Source organism: Ovis aries, chromosome 26 (genome assembly GCF_016772045.2).
Source record: "Ovis aries strain OAR_USU_Benz2616 breed Rambouillet chromosome 26, ARS-UI_Ramb_v3.0, whole genome shotgun sequence".
Taxonomy (NCBI): Eukaryota; Metazoa; Chordata; class Mammalia; order Artiodactyla; family Bovidae; genus Ovis; species Ovis aries.
In genome coordinates, this window is record NC_056079.1 from 2540365 (window position 1) to 2559527 (window position 19163).

General features: G+C 40.2%; 1 protein-coding gene across 1 annotated transcript in view; it reads right to left on the minus strand.

The window, feature by feature from the left end:
* The window catches only part of CSMD1 (CUB and Sushi multiple domains 1), a 2070567-nt gene that overhangs the window by 238573 nt on the left and 1812831 nt on the right, over positions 1–19163 (minus strand). The window contains exons 30-33 of the mRNA XM_042241416.1: positions 13573–13767; positions 9800–9916; positions 7663–7776; positions 7251–7346 (exon numbers count right to left, since the gene is read on the minus strand). Coding sequence (XP_042097350.1) covers positions 7251–7346; positions 7663–7776; positions 9800–9916; positions 13573–13767 — 522 coding nt within the window. The remainder of the gene's footprint in view (positions 1–7250; positions 7347–7662; positions 7777–9799; positions 9917–13572; positions 13768–19163) is intronic.

Consider the following 19163-nt stretch of genomic DNA (forward strand, 5'->3'; position numbering starts at 1 on the left):
GATTACTTATAATGTGACCATGGTGATTAAAACGCAAAATTAAAAACAGAACTACCACATGATCCAGCAGTTTACTTCTGAGTGTTTATCTGAAGGAAATGAAATCCCTCCCCTGGAGACATCTGCACCCCCATGTATGTTAAGGGTATTACTTGCAATAGCCAACTTACGGAAACAAGCTCCACGTCCACCAGTGAATAAGCAATGTCGTATATACATATGATAGAATACTATTCAGCCCTCTAAAAAGGAAGGAAATTGTGCTACTTGCAACAACATGGACGGACCCTTAGGACATGGAAGCGGAACAAGTCTGTTGCAAAAGGACAAATACTTCACGGTCCCATGGACAGGAAGCAACCAAGAGACAAACTTAGAGAAGCAGAGAGCAGATGGGGGTTGCCAGGAGATGGGCAAGGGGTGGGGGGAAGGCAGACATTCATGACGCCCAAGTTCTAAAGATCAGATCAGCCAACAGTTAATGACGCTGCATTGTGTGAGCGCTAAGTTGTCTCTGACTCTTGCTACCCCATGGACCGCAGTCACCAGGTTCCTCTGTCCATGGGATTCTCCAGGAAAGGATACTGGAGTGGGTTTCCATGCCCTCCTCCAGGGGGTCTTCCCAATCCAGGGATCAAACCCGCATCTCTCACGTCTCCTGCATTGACAGGCAGGTTCTTCACCACTATGGCATGTGGGAAGCCCCAAGGTGCCGAATCATGCACTAAATTTTACAGAATCCTAATGGCTCATTTTAAACAATGATTGAAAGGAAAACATGAGAGAGTAAATCTCATGTTACCATAATAAAATTAAGAAAAAAACATACCATAAGAAAATATACAATTATGGGATTCATCCTGTCAGGAAAGACTTGGGAGGGAGTAGAGGGGAACAGGGGTGGCTGAGGGCACAGCCAACCTTCTCCTTCCTAGGGTCTTCCCATTGGACCAGCAATTCTCCAGGGTGGGAGGCAGGGAGCAGCGGTCCATCTGGGGTGGAGGGGGCACTGACCCTTTCCCAGTGTCTAATGTTACAGCTGGATGTTTGGAAATGAAAAGAACAGATTACACAGCAGAGAGCAGAGCTTGGCAGGACACTGCGGCTGGCGGGACGTCACTTGCTGAAGGAGTGGGAAACACGAGGACTGGCCCTGACTCTGACACCTGGCCGCTGGCTTCCTGAGAGCTGGTTCCCTCTGCGGACCACACACAGTCTCGGAGGCCACTGCATATTTGTGATCACAGGCAACACTGGGAGCACTGTGCGAGCCGCACAAAGACCCCAAATCCCCCGCCCCAGATTCACAGGACTGCCACCTCTACTGATCCCAGCCAGCCCTGCCCCGTCCCTCCCACATCCACGTACGGATGACGATGCCCACCACCACAGAGGGCCCTGACAGCGCTGAGCCCACGGCAGCGCCTTCAGCTCCACTGCACAGGCCTGCCTCCTGCAGCCACCCCCAGCTCTCTGCTTGTCCCCATGTTCCCCACAGCGTGTGGATCTCATGGTCTTTGACCCTGGGCATGGTAGGTGAGCCTCCTTCCAGTGAGGCATCCACTCAGGCTGTAGATCAGAATTCTGATCTACATACTGATATGTAGGCAGTGATCACTATAAGCAATTTTCCTGTTTACAAAAGGAGGCACGAGATCAAGTTTGAAACACACTTCAGGGGCAAAGGGGTGGGTTACCCCAAACCGACACTCTGAGAAATAGATCCACCAGCTACGCACTTGGGAGTTTGCATGTTGGCTTCTGTCCCTGCATTGAGAGTCAGTTCATGTTTATCATCTTCGGGATCCTGATCCTCCTGTCCTTGAGTACCTTCTGCGAAAGTGCAGCCCTCTGAGGGGGGCATTTTACTTACAAAGAATCCTTCTGTCTTTATGGTGCTTTTCCTAATACTCTGGCACCTTGGGTTGAATTGAACCCGAGCAATAACTGACACCACTTGGGTAAATTGCTGGAACCACTTGTATGAGAATGGAAGTCAGAAGACTATTTTGAATAAACTAAGCTTCAATTCTGTGTTGAAATATTTTTTATCAGAGGCAAAAGTTAATAAAATTGCATATTATCTAATAACTATGAGAAAATTAATGATATTACAGAATATTTTTCTATAACTGAAAACAACACAGAATATAATATTCTATTGTAAACATATTGCTCACAGCTTATATTTGTCATATTTTAGTGTCTGAGTATTGTGTTACAGTTGAACAGTAGCATGAGAGGGAGAAGCAAACAAATAAATACAATGATACTCTACAGTCAGTTCTTGACAATTTTTTTTATAAATATGGAGAAATCTCTAACCTTAATTGGTCTATTTGTCTTGAACTATTTGAGAAGCACCATTACTTATGGCTATGTTTCCACACTTGTCAAAGGGCCTCCAACAGTGTTTTTCCAGGGTCTCATGAATGAGGAGAAACATACCATCAGGGGTCATCTGTACACATGTTGCTATTAACCTTTTCCTCACAAACTTCAGAGTTGTGTATGTTTAAGGAAAATAACAATAAATGAATAATACCTGCATTTGAATGAAATGATGGAGAACATATTTTAGAGGAAGAAGTTGGAAAAGTAAAGAGATCAGTTTTAAGAATCTGAGAAAATGGGGCAGAGAAACCTAGAATCTTGAAGCATCAGAAGTGCCTGTGGCATCTGGGGGGAAAGTCCAGCCATACTGATCAGCTGCTCCCTTTCAGCCCATCCTCTGGGCGTGTCCTCACCTGGCGATTTCAGGCCATACCACAGAGAAATTTCATGCCAGTAGCAATTATTCTAGTAGTCACGTATGGATGCGATAGTTAGACCATAAAGAAGGCTGAGTGCCAAAGAACTGATGCTTTCAAATTGTGATCCTGGAGAAGACTCTTGAGAGTCCCTTGGACAGCAGGGAGATCAAACCTGTCCATCCTAAAGGAAATCAACCCTGAATATTCATTGGAAGGACTGATGCTGAAGCTAAAGCTCCAATACTTTGCCTACCTGATGCCAAGAGCTGACTCATTGGAAAAGACCCTGATACTGGGAAAGATTGAAGGCAGGAGGAGAAGGGGATGACAGAGGATGAGATGGTTGGGTGGCATCACTAACCCAATGGACATGAGTTTCAACAAAGGTCATGAAAAAGTGAAGGATAGGGAAGCCCGGTGTGCTGCAGTCCATGGGTCACAAAGACTGTGACACGACTTGGCAACTGAACAACAACAATGACAGCAACAAGCAATTATTCTCCGTGTTTCAGTGAATGCTGTGAAGCAAACTGAGATCAGCCAGGGCTGAGTGGAAGGGGATGAGGTTTGCCTGGAACAGAGGGTGGTAAACACGTGACTGGCTTCTCAGGGCATGGACTGCGCTGTGCAGAGACTGGGTGCTATTCTCTGGGACTTTCATGATCTGAAAACGGGCAATATTCTGACTATGGGGAAAACAGGAACAGGGAGTGGAAAAGCTTTTTCTAAGTTTGGGAGGAAGAATTTAGACTAAGGTTTTCTTTGCTTGACATCCTTTCTAGGCAACCAGATACATGTTTTAGTTGATTTTTCCCAGGCCTCATCTTTTCTCAGATGGCATAAATTATAAGTTAGTATTCCAGTTCTAAGAAATTCACATGTTGTATCAAGAGCTTATAAAATGCATACTTCTTACAAAGAAGATTGAGCATAAAGTGTTGTGCATAATTCAGTGATATATGTTTGAATTCACAGACTAGTACTGGCTTGTCAGGACAGATTTTTCAACTATGAGAACAGAGTGATTTTGAGAAATAGAATATGTTCATCTGTCATTCAGTGAAAAAGGAAAGACTGCTTTACTTGGATAAATTATTCTTGCCTGCCTTCAGGGTTATTTTATTGCTATCATTGTTTTCTTTTTTTTTCTCCTTCAACCCTAAAAGAGGTGCAGTAAGACAGCTGTCTGCTCATGTCTATAGCTTAGAGAATTTGTGGTGGTGAAAGATTCCATCACCCTCTTACCTGCCTCACTTTACGAATGTATCCTTCTACCTGCAAGGAGCATGGGAAGCCAAAACAAACAAACAAACAAACAAACAAAAAACCAAAAAAAAACAAACCAGCAATAGTCGAAACTATGGTTTTTCCAGTAGGTATGTGAGAGCTGGACCATAAAGAAGGCTGAACACTTAAGAATTGATGCTTTGGAAATGTGGTGCTGGGGAAGACTCTTGAGAGTCCCTTGGACAGCAGGGAGTTCAAACTAGTCAATCCTAAAGGAAATCAACCCTGGATGTTCATTTGAAGGACTGATGCTGAAGCAGAAGCTGCAATACTTTGGCCACCTGATGCCAAGAACTGACTCACTGGAAAAGACTCTGATGCTGGGAAAGACTAAAGGCAGGAGATGGGGACAACAGAGGATGAGATGGTTGTATGGCATCACCAACTCAATGAACATGAACTTGAACAAACTCCAGAAGATGGTGAGGGATGGGGAACCTGGTGAGCTGCAGTCCATGGGGTCACAAAGAGTTGGACACAACTTAGTAACTGAACAACAACAACAAAAACATACAGTTACAACACTCTATAAAAAATACAAATAATAAAGAAGCCTCCATACTTTCATTTCTTCACAAGATTAGGACAGCAGCATCCTCACCAGCAATGTCTCTGTGTTATTAACCAGGACCACACAGAGGGGCAGAGAGCGTGCCTGGATCACCCATAGGTTTTCTGCGCCTGACACCTGCACCCATTCTTCATGGGACCCTGAACAGCTCTTTACAACAGGGCTGTCTGTGAACGAGGGCTAGACAGCCTGCAGCCACAGAAGTCAGGAAGTCCCTGCACAATTTTAAGCATTAATAACTTATGGAGGAATGAAGCTGTAAGTGGCACATGGAAGCAATATTCAGAAAGTTTTTACACAATAGAGTTGTAATAATTTCTAGGCTTCCACTTAACTACTATCTTTCAGAAGGCAATGTTCAATTCATTTTCGAGAGGGATTGAAAACTTTCCCATGTGCTTCTGAGTAATTGATAAATTGCATTCAAGATCCTAATTCTTTAGCTCCAAAGGATTGGGCTTTGATAAAAAGACGTCAACTTTTGCATAAACTAATTGCAATAACAAAGCAAGAAAAGGAGATACTTTGGAATCTTAGAAGAAATACTGAACATGCTATAGTCATTATATATTCTCAAGCACAAGGAAAATATGTTACTTCTATAAAGAATTTGCTTTTCTTTCTACTTTTCTGAATTTCATACATTTTAATGATCCCTGGGTCAGGAAGATCCCCTGGAGAAGGAAATTGCAACCCACTCCAGTATTCTTGGCTGGGAAATCTCATGGACAGAGGAGCCTGGTGTGCTACAGTACATAGGCTATCAAAGAGTTGGACACAACTGAGCCACTGAACACATCCAATTGTAAATTAATGATAATATGTTGTCTTAAAACAAGAAATGTCATTTTAAAAACCATGACTTCTAAAGATAGCATTTGCAGACAGGATAGATGTAGGATCATGTGCCTCCGGTATTTTATCTGATAATCTGATCAATTTTCTAATCTTTATAAAAAATTAAAGGAAGTCCCTAATCGGGCAGACAATGCCAGGCACTTGAAGTTTTTCCAGGACAAAAATATGTACTTAAACCAAGTAGCCCAGTTTCCTTAAATGTCATACCAGCTTAGTTTGGTTTGTGAATTTGCTTCTGCAAAGTAATATAGCATGTATTTAAAGAAAATTAGGATTTGGTGAGAAGTGAGTTGCCTAAATTGTACCCTCTACTATAAAGGCCATATTTACTGGTTTAGTTATTTACATTTTAACAAAAGTTTAATTTGAACAATGCAGTTAATTTTAATGTAACAGCATTGTCACACAAGCAAGTGCTTCTTAAACTGGATTAGAGGTACTTCTGACCTGAGAGACTTCCCTGGTGGCTCAGATGATAAAGCGTCTGTCTACAATGTGGGAGACCCGGGTTCAATCCCTGGGTCAGGAAGATCCTCTGGAGAAGGAAATGGCAACCCACTCCAGTACTCTTGCCTGGAAAATCCCATGGACAGAGGAGCCTGGTAAGCTACAGTACATGGGGTCGCAAAGAGTCAGACACGACTGAGCGACTTCACTTTCACTTTCTCCTGACCTGTCAAACATGCTCACTCTTTCTATGACTTTTAAATCATCTTATTACTGAATGCCAAAGGGTTTTTATCATGAAATATTTTGAGGCCATGCATTTCTCAGTGTGTGATGATCATAAATGATTTATGAATGACATGACAGACTGTTCCTCTCTATAACTTGATGAAAACCATGAAGTTGTCGAGGATGTTTTCTGAAAAAGTCCTTATTAAAGGAAAGACATTTTTGCCAGGAAGTTATTCTCCTCCTTTGCTGAAGAAAATGTTTAAGAGCCGCCTGCAATAGCTCCAGCCTCCAGGAACACTGGGATCTAGAAACGCTAAGTATTCCTCTCACTTTGAACAGGAAGTTACTGTATCTCTGAAAATGACAACCTCTGTCTGATCTCAGCTGGACAGTTATTACAGTTTAGATCTAGAGACTTTCCCTGTCCCTCTGAAAGTGGACAAACTTTTCAGTCCATGGGGTGTATTCTCAAATTCACATAATGGATATGCAATCTAAAGGTGAACTAGAAACAGGAAAGAAATCTTCATGGTCCAGAACCTTTGAGCAATTTCAAGAATTTTGAATAAACTCCAAGTTCAAAAATAAATGTAAAGATGTGACTTGCCTAAAGTTAGAACTTAAGCAAAATAAAATAGGTACCTCCAGTGATAGAAACATGGATGGTATTTTGGGTTTAGTTCGATTTTAGTACATTTCATTTTCAATTAGTTTTACAGCAAGGTTTGGAATCACGCAATGTGCTTTAAGTGTATTTCATTAAGACGGTTACTAAAATCTATTATGAAATATTTTACTTAATTAGGAAAATGTTACAATATTGAAATTATTTCGCAAATTGTGGAGTGCTATACTAAGGTAATCTCAGAAATATCTGTTCCCTGATCCTGTCAAAAAATGAAGCACAACTGTATCTTTGTCTTAGAAATATCATATTTAATTTTCAAAAGAAAACACTTTAATATTTTTATCAAATAATGTTATTATAATTATGAAGATGCCTTCAAACTCTCAATTATTAAATAAAGTACAAGTCATGTTTTTGGTGCTGAAAACAATGCTACGTATGGTGTGGGAGGAGGGCAAAGAGGGCAGAGACGCACCTTGATACACAAAGTGGAAACCCCGTGCTGGAGCCCCGCTCTTCGCGCTGAATCGGAGCAGAATCTGGTTGGATGTGGCCAAAGGCAATGTCTCACCTGGAGGGAAAATCAGAGATCATCTATAGGATAGAAAATAACAGGGTGTTTATTTTCTGATATTTTTATTTTCTTCTGAGATAGGTATTAAATGTTTTGTGTTCTTAGTTTAAAAAAAAAGATACAGTCAGATGGTTTTATATGTGGGATAACGATGCATTTGAAATTTTACATTGAAAATAAGATTTTACTAAGTAAGCAAGCAAATTCAAAGATGATTAAATTTCTCCTCCACAAAAGAAAATTAAAATAGACAAGCTTAATATTAATTCTCCTGGCTGTGTGACTAGAATGAAAGAGCTCACTGAAGGTTTACCTGAGTGAGACCCCGAGAGTGAGCTGAGCAATCTGGCCTGTGGGTGCGTCCCATCAAACAGCTCTGCCAGGTCATTCAGCGCCGTCTGGAAATAGGCGAACTGCCCAAACACCACTGAAAATGAAGGGATAGGTTGGCACAAAATGCTTTTTTAAGAATAAAGAAATGAATGAGGTCCCATCACTTCATGGAAAATAGATGGGAAAAAGTGGAAGCAGTGACAGACTTTATTTTCTTGTTCTCCAAAATCACTGCAGGCAGTGACTACAGCCATGAAATTAAAAGACATTTGCTCCTTGGAAGGGGAGCTATGACAAACCTAGATAGCATATTAAAAAGCAGAAATATTGCTTTGCTGACAAAGGTCCGTATAGTGAAAGCTGTGTTTTTTCCAGTAGTCGTGTACCGATGTGAGAGCTGGACCATAAAGAAGGCTGAGAGCTAAAGAACTGATGCCTTCAAACTGCAGTGCTGAAGAAGTCTCTTGAGAGTCCCTTGACCAGTAGAAATATCAACCAGTCAGTCCTAAAGGAAATCAACCCTGAATATTCATTGGAAGGACTGATGCTAAAGCTGAAGCTCCAATACTTTGGCTACCTGATGCCAAGGGCCAACTCATTCCAAAAGACCCTGATGCTGGGAAAGATTGAGGGCAGGAGGAGAAGGGGACAACAAAGGTTGGATGGCATCCAACAAAGGTTGGATGGTTGGATGGCATCACCGATTTAATGGATGTGAATCTGAGCAAACCCTGGGGGACAGTGAAGGACTGGGGAGCCTGGTGTGCTGCAGTCCAAGGGGTCACAAAGAATTGGACACAACTCCGTGACTCAACAACAAACACAGGATTTTAGAGGCATTGGTCATCATAAAGAGTAGAAATCTAGTAAGTTTTACTGTTCATTTTTTATAACAAAATAAATATTTTGAAGCCAGTCTTTCAGTTTTTAAATTAAATTGGTATTCTCCATTTTCCACTTACTGATAGAGTCAGTGGACCTTCTTGGGAGTCTGGTCTCTCTGCCCTGGTTTCTGTGATCACATCCATCACCCTCTAAGTATCAGACACCTGATTTTTTTTTAACACAGCAAGATGACACGAGGGAAGCCTTGCCTGGAAACTCAGTCACCCTTGAGAACTGCCTGAAAGAAGGAGCTTAAGATACTGAGTGCGTTGCCTTGCACTGTTTATGAGGTGATCTAAACCACCAGAGGCTGAAGTAGGTCCCTGGAGGAGGTTTTTATTAGATTTTTAGAAGCCTGTGATTAATATGAAAGAAGTTCATAGAAATCATGTCTCCCATATGCAAGTTTCTTGAGCAGCAATTAACTTTCTCATCACATAATTGTGTTTTTAAAATGTTTGCCCTCAAACAGAATGGAACCTTAGAATTTTTGTCAGTTTTATTTCTATGAGAGGGTGGCTGCTATTTTGAGTGTAAAGAAAAGAATTATAGAGTATGTTGGGTTTTAACTTTTACTGCTGGGAGAAAGGAACTATTCCACAAAATTATAAAAGCTATTCTGTTCTGACTCTGGGAACGAATCCAACACAGAGGTATCTTCCCGGTCTAGAGTGAGGGGGAGATATTGAGGGAGCCACCAGAAGCCTGTCAGCGTAGGGCCATCTAGGCATGAAGCCGTCCCAGAAAACGGGCTCAGGGCCAAGTTCAGGAAGAAAACGGGATGTCAGATTCAGAGGGGTCAGACAGGGCACTGCCTACTTTTACATCTGCAGTCACTCAAAGGTGGGTTCACTGACCCAGTGATTTCCAGAATAATCAATAATCAATATACATGCCAGTATCTCACAGACTGCTCAGGTTCCCCTGGCCCACATGTGAGGAAATGATCTTCCTCACACACAAACAACCAAAAGAGAAAATGCTTCCTAACAACAACAAGAACAAAGCCAAAATTATTCTGCTTATTCTGGACTGGAATCCGAGATGGAAGTTTAAGCATTTTACATCCACTACAGTGGATCTTGTATGAGACACCTTTGGAAAACCTGTCACACATCATCTTCTTTTATATTAATTCATTAAATCAAGGGCTGATGCATTTGTTTATAAAATGATGGAAATATTATCACAGAAAGAAATATGACAGTGAATTGAAAATAAGAAAACCTTACCAAATTCCTTTGGTACCGTTATTGAATAGAGGCAGATCTGACCGGCGGTATAGTTGTGAGGGTAATTGGGTGACAAGACCACCCCCTCCGATCCCGTGTACTGGCCTCCGCAGGGGGCTGAAAGAGATCAATCGAGAATTATGTGCTGTGTGTAACCACACGGCAGGTGACAGGGACCTAAAAATGACAGCATTCTGCCGTCAACATGAATATTCAAAGACCTAACAAAGTATCATAGTCAAAAACTGATTTTACGTCTCTATCAAAAGTGAAATAGGAAGAAAAGCAAAGATTGAGCAAGTGAGAATAAAAGTAACTCAACTTAAGAGGAGGACCTAATATTATTTTTAAGAACGTTCTCAGACATGCTAAAGTAATAATGAAAACAGTTCTCATGAAAGCAGGAACAGGTCGAATAAGGACAAATTCTTAAGTCACTTCAAAAGTCTCACTAGGATTTTCCAGTTGATCTCAAACACCATATTAACTTAAGTGATACAAAGATTATTTCCATTTTGTAATTGTCTAATTACTATGAGACTAAAAGAAAAATAACCATTTTTAGTCTTTGCTATCCTTTCATCATAGATTCAGCTCAAGAGTGACAGGTATAGTTACTAGTGTATCTGGGGTCCCTTCTTGTAAGTCCCACTGAAAGCTGAAGGAACGCAAAAGTAGAAAGTTAAGGCAGGTACACTGCTGAGGTGCTACGTGCACAGCTCAGTGAGAGAAGATTCTGTGTTTATTTTCCCTCTGATCATCTTATTTACTCTCAGCATTGCACTTGCTGAGAAAAAAAAAACAACAACAACAACAACTGTAGCCTGGATATTTAAAATACTATTGCTAAGCATCTTAAAGTAGACATCCAATTCAATTCCAGTTTTGAAAGACCCAGTTTTTGGATTAAATCGCAAATCCTTCCATTTCTCCTGTTTTTACTTTAAAAGAGGTCCATGTCTGCTCATCTGTTTAGAATGCTATGTATCCATTGAGGTGACACTGATTCCACCCTCTGTGGCCTGACTACATGCCTCCTTATCCTGGACACCTTCTGTGATCTGGATTCATAATCATTTTCAGTCTGTTGAAAAGTTCGTATTTCTATAGCTTATTTCTTCTAGGTGTGACAGTTTTCAAGCATTAAAAATGATAGAAATCAGAGATAACATGCTTAATCTTTTGATTAGCACACTGTTAAGTCCTAATGGATGGCCAGGATGAATAAAGCTCCTCAGATGTTGATGCTGGCGTCAAAGTGCCTCACTGATGACTGCGCAGATTTCCCAGGGCCTGCTCTATGCGCCTGGAAAGAAAAGTCAAGCTCTAGGAAGTCAACGAGGACAGCTTAGACACCTGATAGCTTCACACTAGTAGAGATTTCACTTAACTGAGCTAAGAGCAGCCTTCATGCTAATGTCTTAACTCAGAGCAATTTTATCACCCTAAAACAATTGCCATGACTTCTTTTTTTTAACAATCTTAAGTAGAAAAAAAATGTTTTTACTTTTACATGGAGGAAATTCTCTATGCTAAACTTCAAAGCTCAAAGTTTTCAGTGAAAGGCTGGAAGACTTCTACCCGTTGAAATGGATCACTTAATTTTTAAAAAGTCAACCATACATTATTTTCAAAATACATATATATATATATATGTATATGTTTATATTTATACATATAAATTTTCTTAAACACTCAAAATTCAAATTTTTAAAGATAAGTACAAATGAAGGACAAAAATTTACTTTATTTTAGACATATAAAATTCAAGCAGATCTTTTTACAAATATCCATATTCTGTAAGAAAAAGTTAAGCTATTTTGAATTTTAAACAAGGATAAATGATAAGTGGAAATAAATCTTTACTGGGCTAACATTTGGATGGCCAAATGATCACACAGAGATCTTATCAATCAGGAATCATATCTTCTGATATATTTGCTCAAGTGTAACTGTTGTGCTTAGTTACTCAGTCATATTGGACTTTTTGAGACCCTGTGGACTGCAGCCCACCAGTCTGAAATATATACATATATATATATATATATTTCAGAAATAACATGGTTGAATTTGTGTGGTTGATTTCTTAAAAAATTAAGTGATACATCTAAACTGATAGAAGGAGTCTTCCAGTATTTCTGCAAAGATTTACTTTGTTCACAAATAGGATGAAAGAATATTACTTTATGATAATAGGAAACAATGACAACTAAAAAGGATGAAATGAAAGGAAACAGACGTGGCGTTTTAGGTTCTCTGCTACCTTGATAAATTGTGCTGTGCTTATACATTCTTCCCCAGATTTGAAGATAAGCACCAAACCTGCATGATACACTTCAAAGCAACCAAACATTGGTGTAATTGAGAAAAATAGATAGAGAATTCTCGTGTAATTAGTAATAATTATTCTGTCCATGTTACTGTGTTAATCTGAGAAATAGGAATCGCTTTTCTTATGCTAGAAATTCTTTTATATTATTATGATAATAATAGGAAAATAAATATACTCTTGCTCTTTGGTAATTAACGTATTAAACAGACCATTTTCTAAATGAATAAGGACATGCAACAGCATTCACTGCAGATGGTAACAAGAAACTAACTCATCCATTTGGTTAATTGGGATATATGTAAACCAAAACCAACATAAACCGAAGCCATTTTGACTCATGCAAGAGACTCGAGGGTGTTTCCATTTCTGTTCTAATTCAGTAGGAAACCTCAATGAACAAGAACTGCAGGCAACGGAAAGAAAAATTACGTCATGCCTTTAAAACAAACTAGTCCAAAATATGTTCTTTAATATATAAACTACAGAGATGTTTAAAATATAGCAACATTCACTTAGCTTAATTGATGATCTGAGTAATTCACAGACATTAATTCAGCACAAATGCACTGTTCTTCATAAGATATCCAAAATGAAATATGGGAAAGGTCATTTCTGCTTAATTATTTGGAATTCTTAAGTTTTATTTAAATTTAAATAAATAAGGAAAATCATTCTTTGATGTTTTATGCACACAGATACGATGACTAGTTAACAGAAACTGCTTGATGGGTCTTCAGATATGGAAAAAACCTCTAATTTAAAATTAGATTATTTATCTATTGCCTAAATGTGACCTCTTTTTTTTTTTTTTCATTGAGTCTGTGACTAGAGAATTTATTGTGATCCCTCATAAGTTCAAAGCATGTTTGAATTTAATACAATGCACAGTTTTCACAGTTAGAAATGACCAACTATCTAAGTGAAAGAACAGTCTTTTGGACTCTGTGGGAGAGGGAGAGGTGGGATGATTTGGGAGAATGGCATTGAAACATGTATAATATCATATATGAAACAAATTGCCAGTCCAGGTTCGATGCATGATACTGGATGCTTGGGGCTGGTGCACTGGGACGACCCAGAGGGATGGTACGGGGAGGGAGGAGGGAGGGGGGTTCAGGATGGGGAACATGTGTATACCCGTGGTGGATTCATGTTGATGTATGGCAAAATCAATACAATATTGTAAAGTAATTAATCTCCAATTAAAATATATATATTTATATTTTTAAGAAAAAAAAGAAAAATACTCTTCTCCCAGAAACCTGAGTAAATTAAATTAAACGGTCAAGGAAGTCCAAATCCTTATCCCACAATGCTCTGCAGGGTCACCCCACTAATAGGGGTAGAGGACTGATGTGCAGACCCTCTCCCAAATGAGGGTCCAAGTTCCAGAGGCAAGTTATCCCTGAAGACAGCTATGGCCCCACACGTCGGTACGTACCATTGCAGGAGGGCAAGACCCGGTTCCACGCAGGCTTTCCGTCCCCTCCAATTACACACGTGATGGAAGATGGGTCAGCGATCTTGTAGCCAGAGTCACACTGGTATGTGACAGTTGAGCCGAGCTTGAAGTCGGTCCCAATCCTCGTCCCATTCATTATGTTTCCAGGGTCAAAACAGGCTTCCCGTGGTTTCTCTGTGGGATAAATGAATGCAAACTCCATGAGAGCAGGGATTTGATTTCTTTAAGTCTCCAGCAAATGCAAAATGCTCGGAAAAAAAAAAAAAAAAAACCCAAAGCTGATTGACTCATAGCCAAGTTGTTAATGTTCAAGTCAATGATTATCATAGAAAAACAGAAAAAACTCCTCTGATAAAATTACATTCCTCATTTTTCAAATGACAATAAACTGCAGAATTCCTGTTGTGGTTGATTTCCTGACTTTTATACTTTATTCATAGTAAAATGAAATGACACCACATTTTAGGAAGAGATGGGAGAACTGGCTTCTCAAAAGGAGGTGGGCTTAATTCATGTGAGTTAAAGGTGATTTTTTTTATGCTGGGAAGACGATCAAGGAAGGAAGTTCTGATCTTGTACTACCCTCAGTGAATCAATGATGCTAAACTTAACTGGAAAACATGTTTCCTGATCCGTAAGGGCCAGGCCCTGTGCTTGGAATGTAATGATTACCCAAGACAGTTCCATGCTAATCGCAGCACCTGCTGCAAGGAAGTGAGGGTGGATCATGTATCAGGCATTGAGCCGGATATCTTGCATGTTTCATTCAAATGTTCACCCACTTCTGCGACATGAGAATGATCTGGACACTGTTTTACATTTTGAGAATATGAAGCTCAAGAAAGGCTAAATAATTTTCACAAAAATGCCCTGAGAAGTCCTGTCCAGTTATAGGACCACTAAAGGACACATTTGCTAAAAACCTTGTTGTTTAGTTAGTCGTGTCCGACTCTTTGCAACCCCATGGACTGCAGCATTTCAGGTTTCCTTATCCTTCACCATTTCCTGGAGACTGCTCAAATTCCTGTCCATCACTGACTCAATGATGCCATTCAACCATCTCATCCTTTGCCATCCCCTTCTCCTCTTGCCCTCAATCTTTCCCAGCATCAGGGTTTTTTTTCCAATGAGTTGGCTCTTTGCATCAGGTGACCAAAGTTTTGGAGCTTCAGCTTCAGCATCAGTCCTTTCAGTGAATATTCAGGGTTGATTTCTTTTAGAACTGACTGGTTTGATCTCCTTGCTGTCCAGGAGACTCTCAAGAGTCTCCTCCAGCACCATGATTCCAAAACATCAATTCTTCAGCACTCAGCCTGCCTTATGGTCTAACTCTCACATCCATATATGACTACTGGAAAAATCATAGCTTTGACTAGATGAACCTTTGTCGGCAAAATGATGTCTCTGCTTTTTAATACACTTTCTAGGTAGGTATGTCATAGCTTTCCTTCCAAGGCTAAAAACCTATCTTCTTCCAAATATAAGTACAAAGCTGTCTTCTTTCTCTCACACAGTCTTGTAGCTGTGTTTTGTAGCTTGTGTCTTGGTAGCTTTAAATATTGTAAATGTTCTATTTCAGCAGACCTTCCAAATATCTCTAAATCATCTATCTATATCTCCTTCTGTTGCATATAATTCCACCATTTGAATTGCTTTCTGTTTGTGCTTGTCAACTTCGTTCACTCCATCAGCAAAGCCCCTTGTAACATCAGAAACCTCTGGAACGGAATTTCACAGCTTTTCAAGTGATCGATATAGATGTTATACTGAAATGTTTTTCTTTTCTTTTTGGGGGGGATTGCAGTTAAGAAAATGCTGTTTGTTATGAATATGTGTGAGTGTGTGTGTGGAATGGGGTAATCATTAATAATACAAATATAGGCTCAAGGATAACTTGAGTGCATCAAATAAATATGTTTCAGCTCCTTTCATTTTTTGACAATCTTTCCCCGAGGGCTAAGCACACACATAAAGGATTTCTGGAGAGTATAAATGCAAGGCTTCATTTTACCTTTATGGGGAGTTGTGATCAATATGGATTATATTCCCTTTTAAACATTTACCCTCACTGAGTATCTGCCTACTGTGTAAGTATATTCAGTCATGTCTGACTCCTTGCAACCCCATGGACTGCAGCCCACCAGGCTCCTCTGTCCATGGAATTCTCCAGGCAAGAACGATGGAGTGGGTTGCCATTTCCTTCTCCAGGGGATCTTCCTGACTCTAGGATCAAACAGACTCCCCTCTCTTGCATCTCCTGCATTGGCAGGAGGGTTCTTGATCACTGTGCCACCTGGCAAACTCACTGCCAGTGAGTAAACCCACACAGTGGTATTAGAGGATGCTCCTGGGAGACTGTGGCAAGGGAGCTGGGAAAGAGTGAAGATGAAATGAACTCTGAAAACTGCATCTTACATCCTCCGAGGAATGGTTTACATGCAGCAGAAGAGGGAAAAGGCACAAACTTTGTAAAGTTTTGCAGGACAGAGAAGAGGCCTGTTTTTGGCTGCATTTATTCAATACTTCTCAGCATAGTTTTAATTGTCTCTGTATCAACATCAGCCAAACAGAGATCTCTTTGGCAATGTTTCCCAGTCTATTATAATCAACTATTAGAATATATTATTTACATACTTTTGTTAAAAGCACAACATAAATATATAAATATTATATTATCATGAGTATCATATATGCTATATAATCATATATATCATAGATAATATAACAATTATCACATATCATACCTCATTATCATGTGTATCATATACCATGTGTACTATATTATCACACATATTAAACATTACCATATGCATCATATGCCATATGTACTATATTAGCATATATAACATATTGAACATTATCATACATCATACATATCATATGCAATGCATAACATTTCAATTATCATACATAATATATCATATGTATACATTTTGGAAACCCCTCTAGGTCTTCTATTTTGCTTTGGTTAGAGTCTCACAGCAAGAGCTGTGAACTCTGTTGGGACCCATGCTCTCTAATCACTTCATTAAAAACTGATTTGTTCAAGGAGTAGAGGACATTTTGATAATTCTTTGTAGCTTCCTCAAATCCCATAGAGAGCACAGATCCATTTATTTTAATCAAATAAGGGACAAATAAGCAAAACTGTGGTCACCAGAATAATCTTTCCATCAGCTTCCTTCTAGGAGAACATACCCAGCATCTAATAAATACAAGCACTGGTCTAGGGTATACATTTTTCTCCTATAAAATAACAGAGAAAAAATGCATTTCTCATGCCTGGTCAGCCTTTTTGATAATTTTTTGTTATAAATGCCTGTTGGTTTAGGGTATGTTTGGTTAAATAACACACCCTCAATTTTCTGCTCCATGTTGCTAATGGAGAGCTTTGAGGCCAGTTTTTCTTCATTTCTCCAAATGAACTGCATCGAATCTTTTGGTTCCATTTACTCAGTTGTCAGTTCGGGATGTTTGGTGATAAATCACGGTACTTTTTCTGCTTACAATTTGTCACAATTTCTAAGGAGATGACTTCATTACACAGTTCCTGTCAGTTCTGCTTAAGGATGCTTCCCAGAACTCCTGCCCTAGAGCCATGTCGACGGACTCTGCGGGGTCTCTGGGGTCACTGGCAGGACTGCCCCGAGGCTCCTTCGGGGTCAAGTCCAACCGCCATGTCTGCTCTCTGCTTCCCTGACCAATGACAAATGCATAGTCTTTTCTTTTTCCCTTGAAGTGCAGTTGATTTACAATATTATATCAGTTTCAGGTGTACCAACAGTATGGCGATTCACTATTTTTGCAGATTGAATTCCATCATAAGTTATTACAAAATAATGGCTTCAATTTCCTGTGCTGTGAACAACAGAGGATGGATGGCATCATCAACTAAACGGACATGAGTCTGAGCGAACTCCTGGAGATAGCAAAGGACAGAGGAGTCTGCTGTGCTGCAATCCACGGGGTCGCAGAGTCAGATACCACTTAGCAGCTGAACAGCAACAAAACAGTGGCTATAATTCCCTGTGCTGTAAAAAATGTCCTTGCTGCTTATCCACTTTATACGTGTGTGTGAGTTAGTCGCTCAGTCGTGTCCAACTCTTTGTGACCCCATGTACAGTAGCCTGCCAGGCTGCTCTGTCCATGGGATTTTCCAGGCAACAATACTGGAGTGGGTTGTCATTTCCTTCTCCAGGGGATCTTCCCAACGCAGGAACTGAACCCAGGTCTCCTGTACTGCAGGCAGATTCTTTACTCTCTGAGCCACTGGGGAAGTAGCAGTTAGCTAATCCTGTACCCCTAGTCGGTCTCTCCCCCTTCCTTTTCCCATTCAGTAACCACAAGTTTGTTTCCTATGTCTGCGCGGCTGTTTCTGCTTTGCTTATACATTGATTTATATTATTTTTTAGACTACACGTTAGCTCAGTTCAGTTGCTCAGTAGTGCACAATTCTTCGCGACCCCATGGACTACAGCATGCCAGACTTCCCTGTTCATCACCAACTCTCGGAGTTTACTCAAACACATGCCTCATGAACAGTATGAAAAGGCAAAAAGATAGGACCCTGAAATACGAACTCCCCAGACTGGTATGGGCCCAATATGCTACTGGAGATCAGTGGAGAAATAACTCCAGAAAGAATGAGAGACACAGACAAAACAAAAACAACGCCCAGTTGTGAATGTGATTGGTGATAAAAGTAAAGTCCAATGCTATAAAGAACAATATTGCATAAGAACTTGGAATGTTAGGTCCATGAATCAAGGCAAATTGGAAGTTGGTCAAACCGGAGATGGCAAGAGTGAACATTGACATTTTAGGACTCAGTGAACTAAAATGGACTGGAATGGGTGAATTTAGCTCAGTTCAGTTCAGTTCAGTTCAGTTCAGTTCAGTTGCTCAGTTGTGTCCAACTTTTTGTGACCCCATGAATTGCAGTACGCAAGGATCCCTGTCCATCACCAACTCCTGGATTTCATTCACACTCACGTCCATTGAGTCGGTGACGCCATCCGGCCATCTCATCCTCTGTTGTCCCCTTTTCCTCCTGCCCCCAACCCCTCCCAGCATCAGAGTCTTTTCCAATGAGTCAACTCTTTGCATGAGGTGGCCAAAGTACTGGAGTTTCAGCTTTAGCATCATTCCTTCCAAAGAACACCAAGGGCTGATCTCCTTTAGAATGGACTGGGTGGATCTCCTTGCAGTCCAAGGGACTCTCAAGAGTCTTCTCCAACACCACAGTTCAAAAGCATCAGTTCTTCAGCTCTCAGCTTTCTTCACAGTCCAACTCTCACATCCATGCATGACCACTGGAAAAACCATAGCCTTGACTAGATAGACCTTTGTTGGCAAAGTAATATCTCTGCTTTTGAATATACTATCTAGGTTCATAACTTTCCTCACAAGGAGTAAGTGTCTTTTAATTTCATGGCTGCAATCACCATCTGCAGTGATTTTGGAGCCCCCCAAAATAAAGTCTGACACTGTTTCCACTGTTTCCCCATCTATTGCCCATGAACTGATGGGACCAGATGCCATGATCTTTGTTTTCTGAATGTTGAGCTTTA